Raw genomic sequence first — 21,385 nt, forward strand, 5'->3', positions numbered from 1 at the left:
TGGCCTAATCGCGCGCCAGCGTTTGAACCCTGAATTCGCCTGAACTGAAACAATGCCGCCTGAATTCGCAATATAGATAAAAGATACCTCGCAGAGTTTCTAGTAAATCAGAATTTAAAATTTATGTTTAGAGATTTTTCTTGTCCAAAACTCTAATTGAATTCTCCATTTTTGCTCCAAATTCACTCCAGGCGCGCCAAACACGACCACATTTGACAAGCAAACTTGACGAGTATATATATCTCACCTGTTCTAGCTGAAAAATACAGGTATTACACGGGATTGAGTTGGGATGCTGCGCTACTGGGCGTAGTCGTAGATGAAGTCGGAGTTGCCGACCATGGCGTTGAGCACCTGGGAGACGAGGAAGCCGCTGCCGGCGATGACGGCGATGATGAGCAGCGCCGTGACGGGGTTCTTGAGCAGCTCCACGATGGGCTGCAGCAGCGTGTATGCCACCCCGGTGCTCACCGTCAGCGCGTACAGCGCGTACCGCCGCATGTTGTCCCAGAACTCCTCCACCAGCGGGCCCTCCGGTCCCAGCGCCGCCGCCGGGCCGGCCCCCGCCGACAGCGCCAGCGCCGCGGCCACCCCCGCCGTGATGCCGCCGACCAGCGCCCACGTCGGGAGCCCGCACGTCCTGCCCCCGTCCTCTTCTCCCTCCGCTTCCGCGAGGGTCCGCTTCGTCTCCTCGGGCTCCGGCTGCGGCAGCGGCGGCGGCGACGGGTTCGTCACGGCGAGGGGCCGCCGCGGGTTCGTTGGGGTGGGGTCGGGGGAAGGGATCAGGCGAGCTTGGACGACGCTTGCTCGGCCATGGCGGTGGCGGATTCTGGGAGAGAGTTGGGGCAGGAGGAGGATGGGATGGTGGAGGAGCGAGAGGTGGTTCATCTTGGCGCCGCTGCTGCTTCGCCGCCGGTGAGGACGCCCGCGATGAGGGGGGAGGAGTGTGTGGTGATGAATTGCAGTGATCTGCATGTGGACGTGGTTGCGGGGCTGAGGCTGGTTGTTGGGCCGGCAAGTTATGTTGGGCCGGTGAAAAAAATTCGCTGCAAGTTAGTGGGCCGGTACAACCGTGTAAAAAGGTTCGCCGGATGTCTCTTAACTTTCACGTGAGGTTTATCTTAACCCTGCTTCCGAACTTGCCCAAACCATTCAAAGAATGTCATATTGTAGTATCAACTATATTTTTGGTCGGTTTCGATGGGTCTCATATATCAGCAGCTCAACAGTGGCTAACGACGTTAAGTAGGGATATACATTTGTGTGAGTTTAGGGATATATATTTCTGTTTTTGAGATCAAGAAATCTTATATAACTCGATGTTAAGTTGAGAGACGTCTAATGAACTTTTTCCAGTCTCGTATATATGGTAGTGATGATGGTTCATATACAATGTATATGGGCTTGGTTAGATAAATGGGCCGGTTTGGTGTGCACTGTGCCATGTTAGCGCTTTCTACTTTTGAGCTTTCTGTTAGCCAAAAGCTTTATTCATTTCTTTTAAAACTGCTCAATGATTTAGCAAAATGAATGCTTTCTCTGCTGCTAGAAAGAGGATGTCTCGTAATTCGTGTTAGCTTTAGCTAAAGGAGATGGCCAGTAAGTATGTGATAATGTAAGATTTAGAATCTACTGGGCTGTTTTATTAGTGGTTGACGCACTACTGTATCAGTTGTCTTTAGCTATGGCACTCGATGGCAGCAGCGGTAGGCCGGTAGCGCTAAGCCTCTAACACGACTGAGGATATATATATATATATATACACACACACGTGTCTAGATTCATTAGTATGTATATGAATCTAGGCAATACTAGAAAGATTTACGTAGCGAAATGGAGGGAGTAGTACATATGTAAAGATAAAAATGTTTTTTTGGAAAAAAAAAGAACAGTGTCATGCCTCATTTACATTTTAAAAAGCTAAAATATCATTGTATGTATTTAGCATAGCCACCTTCTAGACTGGTCGAATGGCTGCATGGATGCCCTTGCCAACATCTCCACCATCACAGTTGATCGCTTAAGAAAAGTACTATATTTGTTATTTATGATTACACGTGATGATATGATTTGCTTATGGTACACCTGCTCTCTTCTAAAATATAAATATATCTACGATGTTTGGCGTAGATTAAGAATATATTGAAAGATTCATTTTAGTCATCTTAATAGTCAGTTTTTAAAATCTAAATTGATATATTTTCTTTCTAAACATCTGATTGGCCATGAAATCATTAATATAATGACAATCAATGCAGAAATGCTTATATAACACTACAAAATGAAAATTTTACTATTCCGTCACAATATAAGTGCACTACAGAGACATCTTAGTTAAAAAAGAAGTATCTTAAATATTATTTATGACATGGTACGACATGAAAGATAGGTAGGAATCAAAATAAGATTGAGATTTGAATATGGGATGATCGATACATAACTAATTCTTCACCAACATTTTCATGAGATAAATTTAAATATTAAATATACACTTATTAGATCAGTCTTAATGCATGTTTTATGAGAGTGTCATCTACATTAAATAGGTGTCACGTCAGTAAAACTGCTGACTTGGCATGGTCATTAAATGAAGGAGTTTTATGAGATGAAAGAGGAGTTTTATCCCTATGAAACTTATCTGATTCGGTTATTTAGTTTACAGTCTTGTCAACTATACCATGAAACTATGCATTGAGACTGGCCTTACAGTATCTCGAAGAAAATAAACATATTACTTGTCATACTTAAATTTAGCAATTTTATAAAAAGATGGTCTTCAAGAGAGTGGCTATTTGACTTGCCATGGCATTTAAATGACTAAACTTGAGTTCTCAATGATCAAATTTGACAACTCATTTCTCACTAACAAAATTGCTACTCGTGGGTCCCATATGGGTGAGACTCCCTTGTCATCCTTCCCTTGACAGGATTTGGATAGTGGGGATAGAGAGTCTCTTAAAGATATTCAGGGAATTCGAGTTGCCAAAACTAAAATAAATGACTAAATTTTAATTAAAAGAGTCAAAATTTAGCAATTCTCCTAAAAATACTGTTACTGGACATAAGGGGAGTAACTCAGAGCTGATTTTGACTTCCGTTCGATCTCGCTCTACGCTAAACCGATGGCGTAATCTTGACTTTCTTCCGCATCTCCAAATCCAAGGGCAGCAAAAAGGTGAACCCGAGTCACAGTCACCAACCCCTCCTCGTCCTGACCTCCGTCACACCCCCCGGTAAACCCGCCCGCCCGCCGCAACGCCACGCCACGGCACGAAAACGAAACGGAGTAGATTCCCCCCTCCCCCCCCCCTCTCTCTCTCTCTCACCCTCCGCCTCCTCCCCTTCCCACCTCTCCGCCTCCCACCTCTCCGCCTCCGCCTCCGCCGCCGCCGCCCCCTCCTCCTCCTCCTCCTGCTCGCCTTCCCGGAGAGAGGCCGGGAAGGGGAGAGAGAGAGAGTCCCCCGTGCGGGGAGCGGAGGTGACGGGACTCTCGCGCGCCGCGCCCGCTCTGGTGGTCTCCGCCGGCTCGGCGCCCGGCGACGCCGCGTGTTGAGGTGGGGGGGTTTTGAGGAGGAGGAGGTGTTGGTTTCGGAGAGAGCGCGCGCGCGGTTGCCGCCGCCGCCGTTGGTGGCTGCTTCATGGAGTGTTTCCTGCTCAGCCTGAACCCCTTCCGTTTCAAGCCGATTTGGCCGGCGAGGACCGCGCCCAAATCCCCCTGAGCACCTAGGGTTCCTCCTCCTGCCCGGGGATTGCGAGAAATCCCCGGCGGCCCTTCCCCGCCCCCCTTCGTTTTCTCGGTTAATCTCGCGTGTCCCGTGAAATTCTCGTCTTCTCGTTTCTGGGAGGGAGGGAGAGGGGCGCCCGGCTCTCCCCCCGGTTCGCCGAGAGCCCTGAAGGCGTCGTCTTCTCCGGGAGAACCTGACATGAGCTTGCCGCAGGAGTCCCCTTGTTTTGTTTAGTGCTTTATTTTTTTTCCTCATCTGGCCGGGCATCCTTCCTGGTGGCGCTGCAAGGATGGCGAAGGAGGAGGACGGCCCGGAGTTCGTGAGGTGGAGGGAGGATTTTGTGTCGCAGGAGAGGGGCAGCCGCGTCGTGCATTACTACCTCGAGGACGCTGCGGGGGTGTCGCACCTCGCCGTCGTCGGCACGGAGCGGAGCCTGCGCCACATGCTCTACGTCGTCTCGGAGGATTTCCGTGAGGCGAAGGGATGTGGCGGTGTTGATGGCGGGTCAGGGGTGTTTGCGCGCAAGTGGCGGTCACGCCGCGAGGTGGTGGATTGGCTTACCTCCTTCCTTCCGGCGAAGTCCCTCGCCCCAAGTAATTCTCGCATCCTTTGTTTCTTGTGCTCTTACATGAGTTTGGCTGATACTGAATATACCACTAATTGTTTACTTAGCATGTTACATGTTCTGCAGTGACTTTGGAAACTATGTAATTATGGTTTGGAGTATGTTCACTGTCTGCAGTAGGCACATAACCATGAATGTAGCTTAGACCTTGGTAGTGATATTTTTAGTTTCTAGAAGATCCTGTGCAACTTGCTGTGTCTTTCCTTAGTACATAATCATTTTTTTTTTCTGAGATGGATACAGTTAGACACGTTTAAGCCTTCAAGGGCCTTTAGGGCTAAAGGTTCTAGCTGAAAGACTTGTAGCTATGTACAACCCTCTGGTTCATCCTGTCACTCATATTAGGCATGGTAACACATAATATGTGCTAGCTGGTAACATTTGTTAGTGTACTCACAAAATTTGGGACTTGATAGTGCTTATGTTTGTTTCAGGTTCAAAACGAAGCCCTCTAAAATAGGGAAATTCCATATTCAACTTTTTATGTAGCTTGTTAGTGACAATTATCCTTAGCAATCAATCTTTTATTGGTTCTCTTTCTTATGATATAACATTCCGACTTCTAGTTTGTTACCCTGTTCAGCATACAACCTGCATGATCAACATATGAATCGTTTGTTTTAATTACTTGTTCATTTCAGAACTTCCAAAATTCGGACCACATATGGGTAATGACATTGGATTGGATGGATACAGTGAATCTGATAGCTTTATGTGTCACAATCTGGTATGTGATCACTTGCAACTTTGCTATGGTTTCTTGTCATCTCTTTGAGCATATTGATGATTTTTCCTACTACATTGTTAGGGGAAAGCCTGTAGCTCAGACATTATGTGGTCTGGTTCGTCCTGGACTTGTGGCAAGCAGCTTTACCACTATAAAGCTTTTTGCCGTAATGGCACCACAATATCTGTAAGTATTTTGTTATGGTCGTGTGTGTGTAGCCATTTACCATATTGTTTTTTGACCTTCATATGCATCTACTTTGCAGACCCATTCTTTTGTGCTTGTCATGTCTGAGGAGGAAAGTCGCTATCTTGCATACTTGGAAGATATGTATGAAGACAAGAAGGGGCAGAAGAAGGTTAAAGTACGATGGTTTCATCAAAACCAGGAATTTGCTTGTGCTATACCTCCTCCCCCTCCTCATCCTTGCGAAGTTTTCATCACTCCTTATTCTCAAGTAATCAGTGTGGAGTGTGTCGATGATATTGCAACTGTGTTAACTCCTGAGCATTATGAAAAATGTTCCAATACATTGCCAAATTCTTCTATGGTGGGAATCCGATTCTGCTTTCGGCAATACAGTAAAAATAAGTTTAAACGTTTTGACCTGAGATCATTGCGTGGATATTTTAGTCAAGCTGTTGTTTTGTCCTTAAAAATTCCTCCTGAACAAGAAAAGGATGATGGCTCTGATATCATAAAGACAGTCGAGAATTGGACACCTGGGAAGACAAAGTTTCCAAAGCAGTTTGAGAGGCTTTATTCAAAATGTTTGGGTACTAAAATCTGCCGAGGCCCACAAGAGGACTCCATAGCATCTTATCAGAAACCAATTAGTAAGCAATCTCCTGGAAGACATCCCTCAGTCAAGTTCATAGGGCCCCAGAATCAGTATATGTCAACCTACAATGTTGGTGACAGAATAGAGGTCTTGTCTCAGGACAGTGGGATTGTAGGCTGCTGGTTCAGGTGTACAATTCTCAAGTCATGCACTAATCATAACAAATTGAAAGTTCAGTATGATGATCTACAGAATGCTGATGATAGTGGGAGATTGGAGGTATGACTGCTTGTCTTAATTTGAATTTTAATTTGTATATGTATCGTTTGTAAGGCAAAATACACCATAATATTTTGCATTCTGCTATTCTTCTTCCTAATGCCATGATTTATTTTATTAAGTTTGTATAAAAATGTATGCTTTGATAAGAGGCTGAGATTATTTTTTGTGTAAATCAATATCTATGCTTCTATGTAGGAGTGGGTACCTGCATCAACATTTGCTCGTCCTGATAAACTGGGATTGAGATGCCCAGATCGACTCAGAGTTAGGCCACGCCCTCAACAAAATAGTTTGGTTGACGGCATTAATCTTTTACCTGGAACTGCTGTTGATGTATGGCAGTTTAGTGGCTGGTGGGAAGGAGTTCTAGTCAGTGCAGACAACATTTCAGCTGATAGTGTACAAGTATATTTTCCAGGTAAATTTCCTTTTTGAATTATTTTTTCTGATTGTGTATTCCATACGAATCAATAAGTTGTGTTGATAAAATGGCTGTATACATGTTGAGAGTACACTCTAGATAGTACATGTATCACAGTATCAGACACTGTTTTTTGCTCTGGCTTAACCTGAAATTTGCAGGATGTATCTATTTTTTTACCTTTGAAACTGCACCTTTTGAAACTACACCTTGGAGTCATATCTTAGTAAACCATCCATCTCATATAGTAGAATTTCTTTCAAGCATATGGAAGCAACCATGTATGCCTCATGATCAACCAATGATTTATATGTTCTTTCATTCGGTATTTCATCTGCAACATGTTGGCATTTCTATTGTTTTTACAGGTGAGAACTTTTTTAGTGTATGCCAACTAAAGAATTTAAGAATCTCGAAAGATTGGGTCAAGAACCACTGGGTAGATATTGAAATGAAGCCAGATGTGTTGTCGAAAATACCTTCAGTTGGTGTTCAAACAAGACAACCTGATAATTTGACGTCTGTTGGGAGGCCAGACTCCGGAAGTACTGCAATGTCTGGTCAAGAGCTTGCAGCTGTACAAACAAACTCCAGTGAAGATAAACAAACAGGAGCTGATCAGCCATCAGAAGTTAGTTTGACCGATATGGCCTCTGCTTTTGCAGAGGATGAGAAACAAACAGTTCTAGGAAAGCGACCTAGAGATGATGCTGAACACGATTGCAATGGGGAAGTAGGCGTAGATGTTGGCAAATTGTGAAGTTTGGGAAGCTCAACCTCATTAGACGTATGTATATAGCTATAGATATGGTAATTGAACCCCAATGGAGGGGGTTTTTACTAGGTTGCTGATATCAGTGAGCATCAACATCTCTTTTCATACACGTGCCTTTCCTTGTATGTTTTCTTGTTTTGCTCCTAGCTTCCCAGTTTCTGTTACCAGATACAGACACTGCAAATTAAATATTACCCTTACCAGTCATATTGTATAGCAGTCTGATGGATCATTTCTTCTCACATGTTTTCCTCTGGACTATGGTTTAATTTTGTTTTCAATTGTAACATTCTGGTCCAAGCTTGCTTGTGCTACCAAGAGTATGTTTGCATTTGTGCTCTTCAAAAATTTTATTGTTAACTTATATCACACCCTGTGGTTAGTATGTAGTAGTATTAACTTCACTGCGCATGTGGATCTGAAGAGGTTGCAAAATGAGTGGTTTTTTCTGCTCCTCAAGTTCTGTATCATCTGTTTATGGCATCCTGCGATCTGAAGTCAATTCTACTCGATGCCAATGCCATCCCATGATCTCATCTTCTGTTGTGTTAGGCCTGATGTACCAGGCATGAGCATGTCACATTCACATGATGCATCTCCCTTGCTCCTCCACACATGCAAACTCTCATCTGCTATGATTGGCTGGTCTAACAAATCTCATCTCACTACATATGGACTTTGTGCGTGTCAAAGTTTGTTACATGGTACATCGTTACATGTCAGCTGCTATCCACTAGCTACATACACTGTCTATCTGCAAAGAAGTCTTGAACTTCTGAAGAATCGCCATGGCCGTCTATAGCCGGAGCCACTGCTCGCCGTTGATGAAGCTCCGGCCGATGAACGGCCGCGCCTCCTCGAAGGTGAGCGCCCGCGACCACGGCACCCTCTGCGCCGTGCTCGCACCTGGCCCCTTGCAGCTGTACTCTCCGAACAGCACCGTCCTGTCAGAAAATTCAGACACACCCTCCGTCATTTTCCGACTGATGGTGACAAGGCAGTATCGCTCCTAGGATTTCAGAAAATTTCGTTGGCAACAGCCTTGTCACGTGTGGCAACTGAATTGCCCTATCGGGACTGTTTGGTGAACCTGCCACGGTCCGTATACCATTTGATCATCAAGGAATATCAATGGTAACTAGTAGAATTGAGCTGAAATCCTGATTGAACGGAAAGGATTCGAGACTATCTTTTCGTTTATGTTTATGCTTATATGAGAAAATTTAAATTTTCAACATTATCTTTGAAGTTAATTTTGTGACTTCTTTTACCAACGCTTATTTTTTTAGCTTTGGCTATATAAAAGTTTTATGCATTTTCCCATGAAAAAACTAAACAATCCCCCCTGGAACTAATCTCTTCTGTTACTAAAATGCCAGGTGAGTGCCAAGCCTGACAAACATTAGCTGCAACTGGAATTGTAATTTTAGCTGTAACTTTAATGCAAGAACAGATTGAGTGTGATTAGATGGCAGAAAGTTGCTCACTTTGTTCTTGATTGATCACCCCAGTCGCTCCATCCCTGGGGCACGACGATGCCACTGAGGTCACAGTAGGAGTAGACCACTCTTGAGTATTTTCCCCATGCTCTTCCCAGGTAGAGCATGCCGGAGCCGGTGAGCCTGCAGCCGACGAAGCTGAACCCCGACTCCTCCGCCGGCGAGCTCCGCTGCGACGCCGCGATCGCGCCGTAGCTCGTCGCCACGGCGTGCAGCGTGCAGCCCTGACAAGAAAAAGGAAAATTCAAAAAAGATATGGAGGTGTCCGTGTCAAACGGTATATCGTAAATAAAAATAATTTATAAATAAATAAACTTCGATGAAAAATCTTAAAATTAACTATAAATTTAAGATTGAAAATTTAAATAGCAGATTATAAGCATAAGCGGTATCGAAAAGGATAGGGTATCTTTTTTCTAAAAACTAAAACCGGTGAATTGCTAAATGCTAATTATATCTCAATGAGCAGGAGTTAAAAACCGAACAGACTACAAAGAAAGGGGGAAAACACCCATCGACGAGGAAAGCCTTGCCGAACACCTCAAAAAGCAATGGGATAGACAACCAAATTTACAGCATCAACCCGCTAACAACTAACAAAAATTTGATCACGGTATCATGTACATCACGGTAAATTTTATCATGGCATCATTTCTTGTCACCAAGAAGCTTGTCAATTTGATCATGGCATCATTGCTATGTAATGTCACTCTCATTGACACTCACTTGGGCTTAGATACTTCTTTTTTTTTAGTTCAGTGACAGTTGTGCCAAGGGTACGAAGAGAATGTGACCACTAATTCTAAACACAGCTTTGTGTAAGAGCAATGGTGTCATTGCTGCAGGTCTAAGTGCCTAACTACCTTGTCCCACTTAGCTAGGAGTACATAGCTAGGCTAAGCAAAGTGCTAACCTAAGTGCCTACATGTTGGACGCATAGGCAGAGTGACTGCTGCAAGTAATAAAATGGAAGAGTTGGTGAATGCCTGAATTGTGAGTTTGTGACAGCTCTGATCAAACCAATAGGAGACATGGAGATGGTATGCTGATAATATCAACATAAAAAGTAGGGAGTACTAGAAATCTAGAAGACAACTAGAGCAAAGTGTGAGGGGACAGAGTGTCCCAACATTTCTATCATGCTAATATAACCCTGTTTGGGGAGACTCTATCAACTGCAGTTACTCGTCGAATTTGTAGTTCATCCAAATGGTACATATTCTTAGCTATAGAATATAGAAAATGAACTGGAGGTTATGTTTTTCAGTCTCTAAATTCTCATCAATTAGATATTCATCAACTAAAACTAATTATTAGAATCTCAAGCTCTAGCAAACAGTGCGATATATAAATAGGGATAGTATTTCCAAGAGCAATTTTACCATCCCTGAGAAGGTATCATGAGGTACCACTATTTTCTACGTAAAATTTGGCACCTTTTAGTATCTAAGGTACCAAGAACCTAAGATACCAAGAGGTATCAAATTTACGTAGAAAACAGTGGTACCTCTTGATACCTCTTTAAGGATGGAAAAAAAAAAGCTCTATTTCCAAACACATTGATTTTATTTTTTTTAAAAAAAAACATGTCTCATATGTTTCATGGTAAGTTGGTAACCGTAGTCCTTGACTAGAATTATAACAAAATTAACCTTGCGGTTATTTTTTGACATCATGGCATAATTAGTCACTTAATTTGGTAGCAGTAACAGCTACAAGTTGAATTTACCTGGTACAAGGACCTTGCGTTGCCAAAGATGAAATCGATGGAGCCCTGGATGTCGCAGTTGTAGAGGTAGTGCCTCCCGATGTTGTCGAAGAGCGTGTCCTGCGTCCCCAGTATCCTGCACCTGTACAGCATCGTCTTGTCGCCGGACAGCCGCAGCGCCACCGCCTGCTGCCCCACCGCCCCCGGCGGCGCGGCCGGCGCCGAGTTCTGCACCACGCACGCCTGCTGATTACATGCAAGAACAGCTCGCCGTCGCCGTCGCCGTCGCCGGCGACGACGACGTACGTATGGTGTGTGTGTGCGCGCGCGCGTGTATACCTCGAAGGTGATGTGGCTGGCGCAGAAGTAGTCGGCCTCGACGGCGACGGAGGCGGAGTAGAAGGTGCCGACCTGGTGGCCGGAGGCGTCGACGTCGGACGCGCGCGAGTGCCACGTGATCACCGTCCGGCCGGTGCCCATGCCGATCAGCGACACGAACGGCTTCGTGATCGGCACCGTCACCTTCTCCCTGCATGCAGCTCCCGGTTTAAAAGCTAGCTTTGCGATGGCCGGCGGTAATGGCGCCATTGAATAACTCCTCCCCGAGGCGGTTAGTAGCGGAGGCGCGACGGTCGAACGAACACCACCTACCTGTAGACGCCTGGCCTGACGAGGATCTTGACCCTCCTCGTGTTGCCGGCGGGGACCATGTCGACGGCGCCCTGCACCGTCCTCGAGTGGCCCGTGCCGTCCGGCGACACCACGATCGTCGTCGTCCCCTGCTCGCCGCCGGCGCTCCTCTTGCCACCGCCGCCGGCCGTGTCGTCCCACGTGCTGCTCCGCGCGGCGCCTGCGGCCCCGGCCGGCATGCTCAGGTCCTCCCACGTGATGAACCCGTCGCCTCCCACTCCGGCCGCACCGCCGGCCACCATCACGACGATGGCGGCCGCCGCGACGACGACGGCAAGCACGCCCGTGGCCATTACCCGAGAGCTCAAAGATATCTAGCTAGCCAGCCAGCTAACCACGCGTCGGTGTGCAACACGAGAGATCAATCAGCTTAGCTTAGTAGAGACTAGAGAATATATAGAGCTCGCTGACTTCACATTACACACGCCATGGGAGATGATGACGAAGACGACAACGACGACGACGAGGACGACGATGATGCGAGGGGGAAGATGGGATGGAATGCAAGAAGACGTTGGAGGCGTGAGGAAGTGATGATGCCATTAAATATGGGGAGCGCCACGAAGCCATGGACGATGGGTTGGGTGTTTGGTGTGCCCATGGAAATGAAAGATTTTTAGATTTTTAGGACACAAAAGTGGTGTTATGGAATTGTGTACACGGTTTCGCTCGTCTACCGCGTGCGAAACTATTTTTCAAGAGACTATTTCATCTACGAAAACCTTAGCAGTTGTTATGTGATAAAGCCGCTTTCAGAAAGCCGGTAGCGTGATGGCTAGGGCCTATTTGTCGGTGACTGTTTCGTGGTGAATTCGGGTTGGGGATCGTCGGCAGAGCTACTATGATATGGTGTTCCATGAACTTGTTTTGTGAGCAGGGAATTCACAAGGTTGATAGTTATGACACATTATCTTTTTTTGGTTAATTAATTAGTATGTCATGGCATAATGGTTGTTGTTTTGTTTGTATTGATTACAAGGGGATGAGAATTGGAAAGGTTGGTCATGAATTGTGCACGAGAGAGACCAAGATTTGTTTGGTAAATTTTTGTGGTGGAATTTGGACAGGGTAGGCTGGTGATCAATGGGGTAGTTAGTAAGTTGTTAGTGCAGAACGGTTGAGTCCAGCGTGCAGCACGTCCCACTTTCTCCCTTTTTACCTAGCTCTTGTGAATAATTTGTGATGGTCAACAGTTAACTGCTTTTCTTGATCAGACTGGAGAAAATTTAGATAGGCAAAATGTGTTCTAAACCAAACTGCTAATGCTTCAGATGAGAAGATCAATAAGTCAATGGCAATTTATTTTCTCTTGCTAGTTAATGGATTAGGCGGAGAAGCATTATGCAAGTGAGAACCTAATTAAGACTGCTGAAGAAGCTCGTCAAAATGGTCAGTGCACTAGAGCTGTTTTTGACGATTAGTTAATCTTGTACATTTTGTACAACCTGAAGTTCATGTAAACCCGTTTACCGTCCAATCTATGTGCCTAAATCGCTACAAAATTCAGTGAATCCATGCGTATTCACGCAATTTTGATGAGATTTCGTTTACAAATAAGCACGGCAAAAGCAGTTTTTCATAATGCACTTTCAACTCGTCTTATCATCTGTTCGCTTATACTTATATTTATAAGCTAAAATTTAAATTTTTAATTTTAAATTTAGAGCTAATTTTGTGTATTTTCGCTAAAGTTTATTTTTCAGCCTTGGCTTTTAGATTACTAAGAATACATATATAAAAATTTTATTTATAAATTATTTTTCGTTTACAAATATATCATTCGGCCCAACCACCCCCTTTGTCCTTCAACTTAAAATCAAAGTCAACCTGTAAATTCAAGACAACTTTGTACAAGTGTAGAACTAAAAACAAGTTTTTGTCCTTGGTCGTGCCTAAATATGGACTAATGGTCCGTACTGATATAAGCGATCGATGAACCGTACTTGCAGTTGTGCCCTTGTGCAGCTGGCCTAGAAATCTTTCAGGCTCAGCCTTCCAAGAATGAAATGGTCCCATGGTTTCAGCCCATGGGCTGGTTAGAGATTTCGTGATTGTTATGATGTTTCGCAGAAATGTCCAGAAGCTTCTAGAATCACCAACAAGCGCAAACAGATATGGCATAAATGCACGCATACAAACTGTTCTTGTTCCTGGGCGATTATAACATGGATAAAAGTAGATTGCTGACTTTCAAATCTTTTGTGGAATGATCATTCACAATATGTTCAGGTGATTACAGAATTTTTGGGAACTTTCATTTGGGTTACTCAGAATCCCAAAACACGCAACAAGAGAGGGACTGAGGTGTGTGGTTTTGCTGTATTGAGCATAAGCTTAAACTTCACATATTACAGGGAAGTTCAATTTTTGCATTGGGTGACAAAACAAGTAATCTGCGGTCAAACTTACCAAGTGATTTTCAAGTGGGACATCAAAAGGTATATAATCCTAATATTTTACCAAATCTTCGACACGTTTATTTCTGCAAAAGAAACAAGTATACATTAGGACCAAATAAATTCAGCATAGACAGCTCAACCAGATTACATTAGCAGTTTTGGGCAAGTATTCGAGTGATGCATTAATGCAAGGCAGCATGAAAATGTTACTCTATTCCACTAGCTCAAGTGATTGAGTGATATACCGAGGCAAGCAAGGTTTGGAAACCGAAATGGAGTGCCAATAGCCCACTACACCAGTACAGCATGGTATTACAAATGAAGTCTGCAATGATGATCACATGTTTCATCCTTCACTCGTTATGCCATAGCCCATAATAATGCATATTAACCAAATTTATGTTTAAGACCATCGCAAATAAATTTATGTTAAGACATCTACATATAGAACTAGTAGTAAAAAAATGGAAACGTGGACACCAAAAGATGCACTGGAAATGTGGGATCATGTTTTACATCCCTCCTATCCATGAACACAGACACAACATTCTTCGTAGGAATATTTTACTAGTGGACCAATAAGTTGAGAAAATGCAGTACCAACCGAGAAGTGTACCAACGGGAACTAGGTATAAATAAAGGAAGGCAAACACTAAACAGTAATGTGATCCCTCTGAAAAATAAAAGAGAAAGAGTGAAAGAAAGAGAAGAAAAGAAAAAAGAAGAACAGTAACAGGGTCTATGTTCAATATGAGAGGATTCATAGCCTGATTTTGGCCACGTTCGCCGCCCCGCTTAGTTAACTTATCCCCTCATTTTCGGCGCGCACGCTTCCCGAACTGCAAATCAGTGTATTTTTTGCAAAAATTTTCTATAGGAAAGTTGTTTTAAAAATTCATATTAATCTATTTTATATTTTTTTTAATAATTAATAATTAATTAATCATGTACTAATCTATTATTACGTCTTCCGCGTCGGGGTAAGTTAACTTATCACCCCTCAAAAGAACACGGCCTTTGTAGCATCCACACTTGGAATAAATCTCAGACTTTGGACTTGCTTAAGTATCACGAAAGCCAGAAAACGTTGCATAAGCTAGCAACTCTAACTAAATTATCTTCATCAAGCTACAAATAACTGGTAGCTATTTCATAGATGATAATCACACTTATGACAAACATAATTCTCACAGGGAGAAGCAAACAGAAAAAATGATTGCAGAAATAAGAACAAAGGAAAAAAAAGGTATCTCCGTGTAGTATCATGATCAAGGATAAGACCATTGTTTTAGAATAAAAGCCAGGGGGGCAAGACCAATTTGATCATACCTAATACTTGTTTGACGATTGCTCAAGCTCAGGCCTGTGGACTGACATGCGAGCAATCTCAGACACGGCCATCTCACTCGCCTGCATATCATCACCAGCAAGCTCCTCATATGCTGCCTCAAATGCTTCTTGCCAGAACCGTGGAAGCCGTACCCGATCACCGGTGCGCGTGTACACATCCCACATCCGGCGTACTAGCTTCTCTCTTTCCTCCATCTCCTACTCAGTTAACAATAGGTGAAACATCAGTACAAGTATTGCATTGACAACTTTAAAAATGTCTCTACATTGACAACTTAAAAAATGTCTCTACTTTTGTTGGTCTGTGTTTCAGCATGAACTTCTGGCTTTCTGCTGGATGCTGGTCATATCAACTAGACAACTATCTAGATGAGATTTTGGGCAATTAACAGTTAACACAGCATAGCATATATTGCTGAAACTGAAATCAAGAACAAAACACGAATGTTTTCTCGTCCATGTAATGGAACAACTTAAAAATACCATAGGATATAAAGAGATCATATTTCCAGCACTCTGCACAGTGTGTAACATTCCATAGCATTTTTACCTGATGAGAATTTTCTTAGCACAGAACCAAACCTTTTAGAAGAAGAGAATACGCAATGTATGTTCAGGTGAACCCCAACCTACACAAAAAGATTAAAACTTGGTTGCACAATGTTTGGTCTACCATTTACATTTCTAGTAAAATCATCTGTTCTGTGACTCTGTTCAAGGAAGTACGAAGCAAACCGATTCATCTTTTCGCAATGCCAGATCATTCGGAGAATAGTGTTGCACATGGTAGTTCAAGAAGAGACAAGATCTGGGAGGAAGGGAGGGAGTGGAGGAGGAGGAGGCGTACGAGGGGGTCGAGGTCGTCGATGAGCGGATCGGGCAAGTCCCCGAACGTGGCGGCGAGGTCGCCGGAGGACCAGCGGATGGAGACGGAGGCGGCGAACATGGACCAGAGCGCGAGGAGGGCGATGGCGGCGAGCGCCCACGCCTTGTACCGCCCCTTGCCGAGCAGCGCCGCCTCCGCGCCGCCGCCCGCGGAGATGGGGATGGAGATCTTGGTCGCCGGCGTGGAGGAGTGGAAGCCGCCGTGGTGGTGGTGGTCGGCCTTCATGGCTCGCCGACGGTGGCGGTGGCAGCTGGGGAGTGAGTGGGCGATGCGTCTGGGTTTGCTTGGTTTAACGCGTCATAGCATCAGGCACTTCCATGAAACAAATCAGACCATTTTATGAAGAAAAAAAAATTAAACATGCACAGCTTGATCAAATGATTGACGATTTATTTAAAAAGTAGCGAACGGATTAACGATTTTATTGCAAAGGTGACGAAAAAAAATTACCGTTGTCCATTGGCAGCGTTTTATATAGGGCTCATTCTTTAAAAAATTAGCTTTAAATTAGCGAGGTGAGTAAGGATTGAGCGACGCTATACATACCACGCACGCCATACCATCCATCTACGACTGACGGCTGCGAGCGCACACGGCGCTGCTTCCGTCGACGGCGTTGTACGTGAAGCATTTTCCGTGAGGATTTTATTATAGAAGAGCATATATTGGTATGCTGCAGCCCAAACCATGGTGGTAGCAATGGTGATAGTGGCTACTTCCTTCGTTCCACGACAAATTATTTTTTTAGTTTTTATACGATGTTTAACTCTTAGTTTTATTAAAAAATACGATTAATATTTTTATTTTATCAGATGACTAGGAATATTTTAGTAGTATAGAATCCCATAATTCTTTTCTTCTCATAATATGTTGAGTTAGTGGGTATAGATAAAATATGAATAATATTTTATATGTGACTAATTTTTAAAAAAAATTAATTTTTTTTTAAATAAGACGGATTGTCAAACACTTGACACGAAAACTGAAATATTGTCTTTTTTTAGGGAAGGAAGGAGTAGGGGCAGATCTAGCGTGGTGATATGAGGGCTTAAACCCCAACTACCCGCAAAATCCCCATAAGAAATAGGGGGTGAGTGGGAAAAAGTGAATGATTGGAGAAGGATGAAGGTAACCATCTCCCAACAACCGATTCTTGAATCTGTAATTAATATTGGCAGGCCATGAGACACCTTCTCTTAATCACCAACAGCATCATATTTCATTATCAAGCATGCATAGCTCATGTGTGGTACTATGCTTGTACTATAGTCACTAACATACGATTGTCTAAAGGAAATAGAGCTTAATATTGGTGTGTGGTATAAAGGATTTTATCTCTCATCAACCATCAACTCACATGAACAACACACCCTGTCACTCTGGTTTTCTTTGATTAATAGAGCCATGGCAATAATGAGGACAACAGAGACCTTATGTGGTCTTTGGGTTGTTGAAGAATCACTCCTACTGTAATCCTAGAGGAGTAATCCTAGAGGAGGATAATTACGAGCATGTCTTGTCTCATAATGATAGTTGACATGCACAAAATCATGAATTAGGGCATATTTCCAATAGTTATTAGACAGTGGCATCAACTAGGCCCCAATTAACATGGTTGAAATTGAGAATTATCTAATTTTTATGATAGTTATTTAAGGGAATAAATAAACAAATGAAAATCTTTATTCTAACAAAAAAAATTACATAAGACACCTTTTAGGGGTTTAAGAAGCAAGCAAATAAAAATCTAAAACTTAAAAGTAGAAAAAACATGGCCCTATTCCAAAATCCATGGTCTAATCTACGATAATACAGTTAATCTAGTTCAATATGAAGGGTGTCGAAGGAGTAAGAGATTCACTGCATTAGACGGTTTGGAATAAAATATGGCATGTTAGACTACATGATGCAGAGCTGCTTGAGACAGAACTACTATAGTTGCTACAATGAGAAAACTGGTAACTACTATGGGGCAGGGCTGTAACAAACAGTTGAAAATAGCCGCAGAGATGTAACAAGTAGTTGAACATAGCCACGGTGATGTCCGAGATAGCTAAGATAGAAGGATTGAATGAACCAATTTGTATAATTTTTGTAATATTTTATTATCTCATAAATATGAGTTAGAATACAAATATATTTTTTTATCAGGGTAAATATATCTTTTTTCTTGAATTTTTAATTTGGAACTTGGATTTTTTAACTTTTTTTAGATAGTGTAGTTACTTTTTTCAAGATTACCAATGTTTCGTATGTTTTTTGTGATAATTACATGGATATAAATGACTAAGTTAACTATTACAAAGCAGAACTTTACTCTAGAAATGTGATATCATAACCTTTTATATGTAAAAAATATTTACACGAAACATACCATTAACGATCTCGAGGAACATACCGGTGGAAATCCAAAATTCATTAGTAGAAACAAATGAGGCCTTAGCCATGCTTAGAGAGCTTTTAGCAGCTATGGCTTCTCACAAATACTCTTCTCTAAACAACACTTGGATTCTGAAATCTACAATTGTAAAAAAAAATAATAAGTCAGGAACTAGGAAACATACATTTTTCATTTCCAGAGTAGCTGCTTATAGTAATTCCACGGAGCTTTAGTCTCGTTATTCTGTCCCTATTTGTCCACACTCCTGGCCTGTATGTATAACCTGATATTGCTCCAGGGGTTTATCAGTGTAAGAAGGAAGCAGGAGATGTTAAAGTGCGATGTAGTGCTGTATAACGAGCCAGCTCGGCTCGGTTCGGTCTAGCTCGTTAAGATAACGAGTTAGCTTGGCTCGGCTCGTTACAAAGCTCGAGCTGGCTCGTTAGGCTCGTGAGCCGTGTATTGAAAGTGAATTTAAACAATTTTTTAATAGATTATACAAGCAAATTTTCAGTTCAAATATGAAAATCATATGAAATTGTATCTAAATATTAAAGTTTGAACCAACATATCACATGATGAATCTATGAAGTACTGAACACATGCATTCCGGGTGGAATCAATGAACGCCGGCTAATCGCGTGTCTTTGGTCTAACTCGTTAGACTCGCGAGTAGCTCACGAGCTAGCTCGAGATGGCTCGTTATCTCTAAAGAGTTAAAATGTTAGTTTGGCTCGTTAGAAAAATGAAACGAGCCGAGCCGAATTTGTCACGAGTCGAGTGAGCTAACGAGCCATGAGCTTTTTGTCCACCTCAATGTTCTTCTTCCGGCCGCATAGTTTTTTGTTTTCTGGATACGACCTTCCTGTGGATGTTCAGCATTCTCAACCTGGAGACAAGCCCAGCACTGGTCGTGTGATCCGTCTACCCAATTTACCTAACAGCAAACTGGGATGCATCAGGCTTAAACATATGCTAAACACAATGGAAAAAAACACACATGCGGGGAGAAGAACAGATCAAGTTTGCCAGCCACGTGATGGTGCTATCAAACAGGTCGCTGTATACCAGAAAGCTGTATTGGTGCTACTAGTAGTAGTTGACTAGCAGTAGGAGCAATAAGTTTGATGTTTTTTTTATTGTTCGGTTTGTTTTATAAAAATGTCGAACGTCATATTATAAATAAAAATTTTATAGATGTATTTTCAGTTATCTAAAAGTCAATATTAAAAATAAATTTTGATAAAAAATTATAAAATTAACTCTAAATTTAAGATTAAAAGTTTAAAATTTGGCTTATAAGCGTGAGTGAGCTGGTATTGTTTTCTGGCTACGGAGGAGGAGGACGTGGAATAATACCGGTGGAGGAAGGCGACCGCCGCCCGCCGGCGGAAGCGGAGCCGCGCCGGCGACGAGAAAGAGATCAGGAGACCCCCCCCCCCCGGTGGATGCCCTTGCCTAGGTGCCCTCCCGGGTGTGGGCCGCGATGTTGGGCTCGTGAGATTTGGGCCGAGCTGGGTGGGCCGTTGAATATGCTGGATTGATGGGCTAGTCAGCTAATGCAACTGGTGCTGCTTACATGTCCAAATGGAACCTTGCTCCCCTCTCCCTCTCTCTAAAAAAAAGCGCATCGCTCGCGTATAAGATTTACTCATTTAGAGCACCGTAAAAAGAAGGCTGATATTTTGCTTTCTAAAAATTTGTATTGTGTCTATCTAAAAAAATATTAGGCATAAAATTTATACCCTCTGTTGGTAAAATGGGCTCGGGGGTACCACTGCGATTGTGGCGCGCGGAAGCTGTGGGCCGAAGAATCCCCAAGAAGGGGGTCGAACCCCAAGAAACATGCGCCCCCACAACAGTCCTTTGTGGAAGCCGCCGGGACGAGGGGTCAAGGTCGGACCGCCTCGACCCCTAGCCTGTCCCTGGACCGTTGTAAGACCCACGTGAAAGGAAGTGGGGCACGCTCCTGGGATCAGCGGTGAACCCAGAACAGAAACTTTCGGGGGCCCAATACATACTAGTTATCTAATTTTTATACTTGTACACTAATTAATATGGTATAATTTAGTAAGAATTGGATAATTTACCTGAGGACCCCGGGTAACTCTATACAGGTTCGCCACTGCCTGGAATTTGACCTTCGCATTCAATGTAATGGGAGAGGACCTGGAGCGCGCGTCACCTGCATGGCAGAAAAAGTCGTGCGTCTTACCGCACTTGATGAGGGCAGGCACGCGGGCGTCCCTGGTAGCGCCTTTCGCAGAAAAAGAGGCGCAGAGTGGCAGGTACCTCTGGCAGGGTAGCCGTGCCACGCCCTTGCTAGGGTGCCAGCCCTCGCTTTATCACAATCTCATTTAATGCGACTGGCAACCAACAGGAGGGAGGAGGGCGCCTGCCCCGTTGCTTGGAACGGTCGCCCACCTCTAAGATGAGAGACTGACCGATGGGATCTAGCAGGGGAGGCATGGCCGCCCCCTCCACCAACCATCTGACATATGAGACCGGGCAAGGACAGCAAAGTTGACATGTCCACCTACCCTCTGACGGATCAAGACTGACGCGACGACCACAGATATCCGCATCGCCAAGTAGCAGTGTGATGATGGTCTACTTGCCAGTAGTTGGTAGGACGGTGGCGATTGTGGTAACCCCTTGGTACTATAAAAAGAGGTCTTGTTTCACCTAGAAGAAGGATCCAATCCCAGTTGATAGACAAGCAGTACCTTTCCAAAGAAGGCTTGTACTTACTTTGCCTAAATGACCAAGCGATAGGAGTAGGGTATTACACCTCTCGGTGGCTCGAACCTGTATAACTCTTCTTGTTACATTCCTTCACAGGAACCTAACCCTGCATCCCTGGCCGAACCAAAAAAGGGGTTCATTGAACTCCCGCTCGAGGAGCTTGCACTCCGACACCCTTCTCCAACAGAAATCTAAAAATGAATAACTTGTATTAGAAATAAGTATTCTTGCGCCAAATTTCGGACACAAGCGATTTAATTTTAGGTATGTGTGAATATTAGAAATGTTTTTAGAAACCTGTTGAAGATATATTTTCTTGCTCAATTCCTAAATTATAATTTTAGGGATCAATTCTAAACATCTCTTGAAGATGCTCTTGTAAGCGGGATGAA

At 43.5% G+C, this 21,385-nt stretch overlaps 4 protein-coding genes across 5 annotated transcripts; 1 reads left to right on the top strand and 3 right to left on the bottom strand.

Moving 5' to 3' along the window:
- Positions 1–96: 96 nt before the first annotated feature.
- On the bottom strand, positions 97–971 carry LOC121054961. The gene has a single exon (XM_040526196.1). The coding sequence runs from the start codon at positions 886–888 to the stop codon at positions 301–303; it is 588 nt and encodes a 195-aa protein (XP_040382130.1). The 5' UTR covers positions 889–971; the 3' UTR covers positions 97–300.
- Positions 972–3,414: 2,443 nt separating this feature from the next.
- On the top strand, positions 3,415–7,577 carry LOC102707787. The gene is made up of 6 exons (XM_006657879.3): positions 3,415–4,318; positions 4,992–5,077; positions 5,159–5,263; positions 5,343–6,137; positions 6,336–6,558; positions 6,930–7,577. Exons 1-6 carry the CDS (start codon positions 4,015–4,017, stop codon positions 7,319–7,321), a joined length of 1,905 nt encoding a protein of 634 aa, XP_006657942.1. The 5' UTR covers positions 3,415–4,014; the 3' UTR covers positions 7,322–7,577.
- Positions 7,578–7,586: 9 nt separating this feature from the next.
- LOC102703051 (pectinesterase QRT1) lies at positions 7,587–11,831 on the bottom strand. Of its 2 annotated transcripts, XM_040525736.1 has the most exons (6): positions 11,650–11,831; positions 11,195–11,563; positions 10,883–11,072; positions 10,565–10,771; positions 8,824–9,059; positions 7,587–8,280 (listed from the first exon to the last, which is right to left on the bottom strand). In XM_040525736.1, the coding sequence occupies exons 2-6, from the start codon at positions 11,524–11,526 to the stop codon at positions 8,133–8,135; spliced, it is 1,113 nt and encodes a 370-aa protein (XP_040381670.1). In that variant the 5' UTR covers positions 11,527–11,563; positions 11,650–11,831; the 3' UTR covers positions 7,587–8,132. The 2 variants fall into 2 exon arrangements, with proteins under 2 accessions (XP_040381670.1, XP_040381669.1); XM_040525735.1 differs by having other exon boundaries at positions 11,195–11,831.
- Positions 11,832–13,399: 1,568 nt separating this feature from the next.
- LOC102708073 lies at positions 13,400–16,209 on the bottom strand. Its single transcript, XM_006657880.3, has 3 exons — positions 15,830–16,209; positions 14,962–15,180; positions 13,400–13,715 (listed from the first exon to the last, which is right to left on the bottom strand). Exons 1-2 carry the CDS (start codon positions 16,091–16,093, stop codon positions 14,962–14,964), a joined length of 483 nt encoding a protein of 160 aa, XP_006657943.2. The 5' UTR covers positions 16,094–16,209; the 3' UTR covers positions 13,400–13,715.
- Between the last annotated feature and the right edge of the window lie 5,176 nt (positions 16,210–21,385).

The sequence above is a fragment of the Oryza brachyantha genome, chromosome 7, assembly GCF_000231095.2.
Source record: "Oryza brachyantha chromosome 7, ObraRS2, whole genome shotgun sequence".
NCBI classification, from domain to species: Eukaryota; Viridiplantae; Streptophyta; class Magnoliopsida; order Poales; family Poaceae; genus Oryza; species Oryza brachyantha.